Consider the following 3,132-nt stretch of genomic DNA (forward strand, 5'->3'; position numbering starts at 1 on the left):
GCATACTCGGACGCAGACTGGGAAGGCTACCCCGACACACGCCGCTCCACCTCCGGCTACACCATCTTCCTCGGCGACGCCCTGATCTCCTGGTACTTGAAGCGCCAAGCCACGGTCTCCCGATCGAGTGCAGAGGCCGAGTAACGTTCCGTCGCTAACGTCGTCGCCGAATGCTGCTGGCTCCGGCAGCTCCTGGGCGAGCTACACGTCAGCGTCCCCAAGGCCACAGTCGTGTACTGTGACAACATCTCCAGTGTCTACATGGCAGCCAACCCCATCCATCACCGGCGCACCAAGCACATCGAGCTCGACATACATTTTGTCCGGGAGAAGGTGGCGCTCGGTGAACTCCGTGTTCTACACGTTCCGACGGCGCAGCAATTTGCCGACATGATGACGAAGGGCCTACCCGCTGCTGCCTTCGAAGAATTTCGGTCCAGTTTGTGCATCCGGCCACCGGACGCTCAACCTGCGGCGGGGTGTCAACGGATATCTGCTGGTTGACTAGTTCTCTCTAGACATGACCTAGTCTTCCCCCTCTCTGCGCACTAGGCGCACGATCATGCGCACGATTGCACAACGGATGTACTCGAACTGTATATATGCAGAGCTAATAGATCGGCAAGCACTACGGTGCATTACTCCCTCCTTTCCCTCGCTAACAATTGGTATGGTGCAAGGAGCATGGAGTGAGAGTGAAGGTGACGTTTAAATCGTACCAGTCGTACACAATGGGGCTCCTGGGCCCGACGGTCGCCTCCTCCCGGACGACGTCGACGTTGGCCATCTTGGATTTCCGGCGGAACGCCCTCCAGCCGTCCACCCTCGGCGTGCTACTGCTACCTGCAACAGTTCAGGCAGATTAACCACTGATGCAGTGTCCACAACTTGGCATAACTTTTCTGAATAAAGTTTCGGATAGAAGAACAGTTTAACGAGGAGGAATTTCAGAGGAAACGACTGATTTCAGATAGAACTCTGCGTCTGCAACAGAATTGGGCACATATCTGATTCTGTGGCTGGATCGAGCTCGAGCAACAAGCCATGATGTATTAAGCAAAAGTTCATGTTCTTCTTGCCCCATACCCACGGATCAACATATCGCAGATACAACAGAAGCGGTCACGGTCGATGAGCGGCACACAGAGACAGAGTCACACACCGATCCTAATCAAAGAACGAAATCATAGGTAGAGGCCAAGAAACAGAGGCGGAGACCCACCTGCTGCGAACGGAGAGTCCGGCGCACTGGCCGGGGAGGACGGCAAGGAAGTCGACTCGCCGGACGGGGGTGAGAGAGACGGCGGCCGGGAGATGCTGATGCTGCGGGTCACCGTCGGCTGGACGTCCGTGGTCGGCGCGGCTGACGAGGAGGGCGAAAAGGAGGAGTACTTTCGGAGCCTGCCGAGACCGTGGTCCGGCCGCGGGCCGGCGACCGTGTCGTCCGAGAGCTGGTCGAGGAGGCCCATGCGATTGGTTCCGTGTACCGTCGCCGACTCGCCGTGGTCTTTCTTTGTTGGCTGGGAACCAGAGAGACAAAGGCTGAGACAAAGTGGCCGGCCTTCGGGGCAGCGAGAGGCCGCGGCCGAGAGGTTCTTTATAGAGCAGTGGAATAATAAGAAGGAAAATAATCCTATACGACCTGGTCTCACATTGCATCTGATAAGACCCTCCCCAAAAGATGCCACGTGTCCTTCACCAATCTTGATGCACCTTTTCTTCATAAATGGAATCAGTGGGAGAATATGCCCTACAAAGAAAATATGAACACGGCTAAATTGCAATGTATCTTTTCTATGTTCATTTTGTAGAAGGATGCTGCTTGCAGCATCTTCTTCATAATGAATCCGGTGCTGTGAGACATTATGCTTGCACAAAACATCATTTTTTTCCCGTTTCAACGCACGGGCATATGTGCTAGTCATAATCAAACCAGCAACATAGGGTCACCAAATTTGAGATTCTTTTTTCAACTGCATAAAACAAACATCAATAACTGAATTCCATTTAAGTATTGCACATTGCAGGATAAAAAGAAAAAGTAAACGGGTATTGCACATTATAAACTCACCTTCTTTGTATCTGTTGGCGGGTTGCTTGACCAAATTTAGTAATATGCATGCCAACATGTTAAAAACGTTGAGCACCAATAAAGCACAGCAAACCATAGGTAGAAGATAAATCAATATAGTTCATTCATATGCACTAAACGCATTGTAAAAAGGTACAAGTACTGAAATGGAATCAAAAAACCAGAAATAAGATTTGCATAATGGAGTGAGATATGATTATGTTAGTGATTTTTTAAGAGAGTGACCAGAGCTTGTAGAGTTAGTCGTTGAGTTTTGCTTCTCTACCACCACAGCTCCGTCACACGCGAGGTTCTTGCTCTAGTACTGCTGCCCATGCACTCTGCAACTTAGCCTTCGACAATCTACATCGTCCTTGAAGTCCCGGTGCTCTTACTTCTGATCCGACAAAACCGAAGGATCCCTGACCCGACAAATCTGAAGGATTAAAATAAAATAAAGAGTTCAGTTGTGAACAGCGGTAAGGGCTCCATCGCACACAACGCTGGGCGTTACTGATTTAGCAACCGTTGACGGAAGGAGAATACTCTTCGGAGCTCTATACCCTGTCCATGATATGTCATTTCTGAAATCTTAAGAGGAAGTGGTACGTTCTACTATACTAATGTGGTATCATTTGACCCCGGTGCTGTGAGACATTATGCTTGCACAAAACATCATTTTTTCCCGTTTCAACGCACCGGCATATGTGCTAGTCATAATCAAACCAGCAACATAGGGTCACCAAATTTGAGATTCTTTTTTCAACCGCATAAAACAAACATCAATAACTGAATTCCATTTAAGTATTGCACATTGCAGGATAAAAAGAAAAAGTAAACGGGTATTACACATTATAAACTCACCTTCTTTGTATCTGTTGGCGGGTTGCTTGACCAAATTTAGTAATATGCATGCCAACATGTTAAAAGCGTTGAGCACCAATAAAGCACAGCAAACCATAGGTAGAAGATAAATCAATATACTTCATTCATATGCACTAAACGCATTGTAAAAAGGTACAAGTACTGAAATGGAATCAAAAAACCAGAAATAAGATTTG

General features: G+C 48.3%; 1 protein-coding gene across 1 annotated transcript; it reads right to left on the reverse strand.

The window, feature by feature from the left end:
* Window positions 1-658: 658 nt before the first annotated feature.
* LOC119333053 (dormancy-associated protein homolog 3-like) lies at window positions 659-1,549 on the reverse strand. Its single transcript, XM_037606084.1, has 2 exons — window positions 1,223-1,549; window positions 659-843 (listed from the first exon to the last, which is right to left on the reverse strand). Exons 1-2 carry the CDS (start codon window positions 1,467-1,469, stop codon window positions 659-661), a joined length of 432 nt encoding a protein of 143 aa, XP_037461981.1. The 5' UTR covers window positions 1,470-1,549.
* Window positions 1,550-3,132: the final 1,583 nt, after the last annotated feature.

The sequence above is a fragment of the Triticum dicoccoides genome, chromosome 7A (assembly GCF_002162155.2).
Source record: "Triticum dicoccoides isolate Atlit2015 ecotype Zavitan chromosome 7A, WEW_v2.0, whole genome shotgun sequence".
NCBI lineage: Eukaryota > Viridiplantae > Streptophyta > Magnoliopsida > Poales > Poaceae > Triticum > Triticum dicoccoides.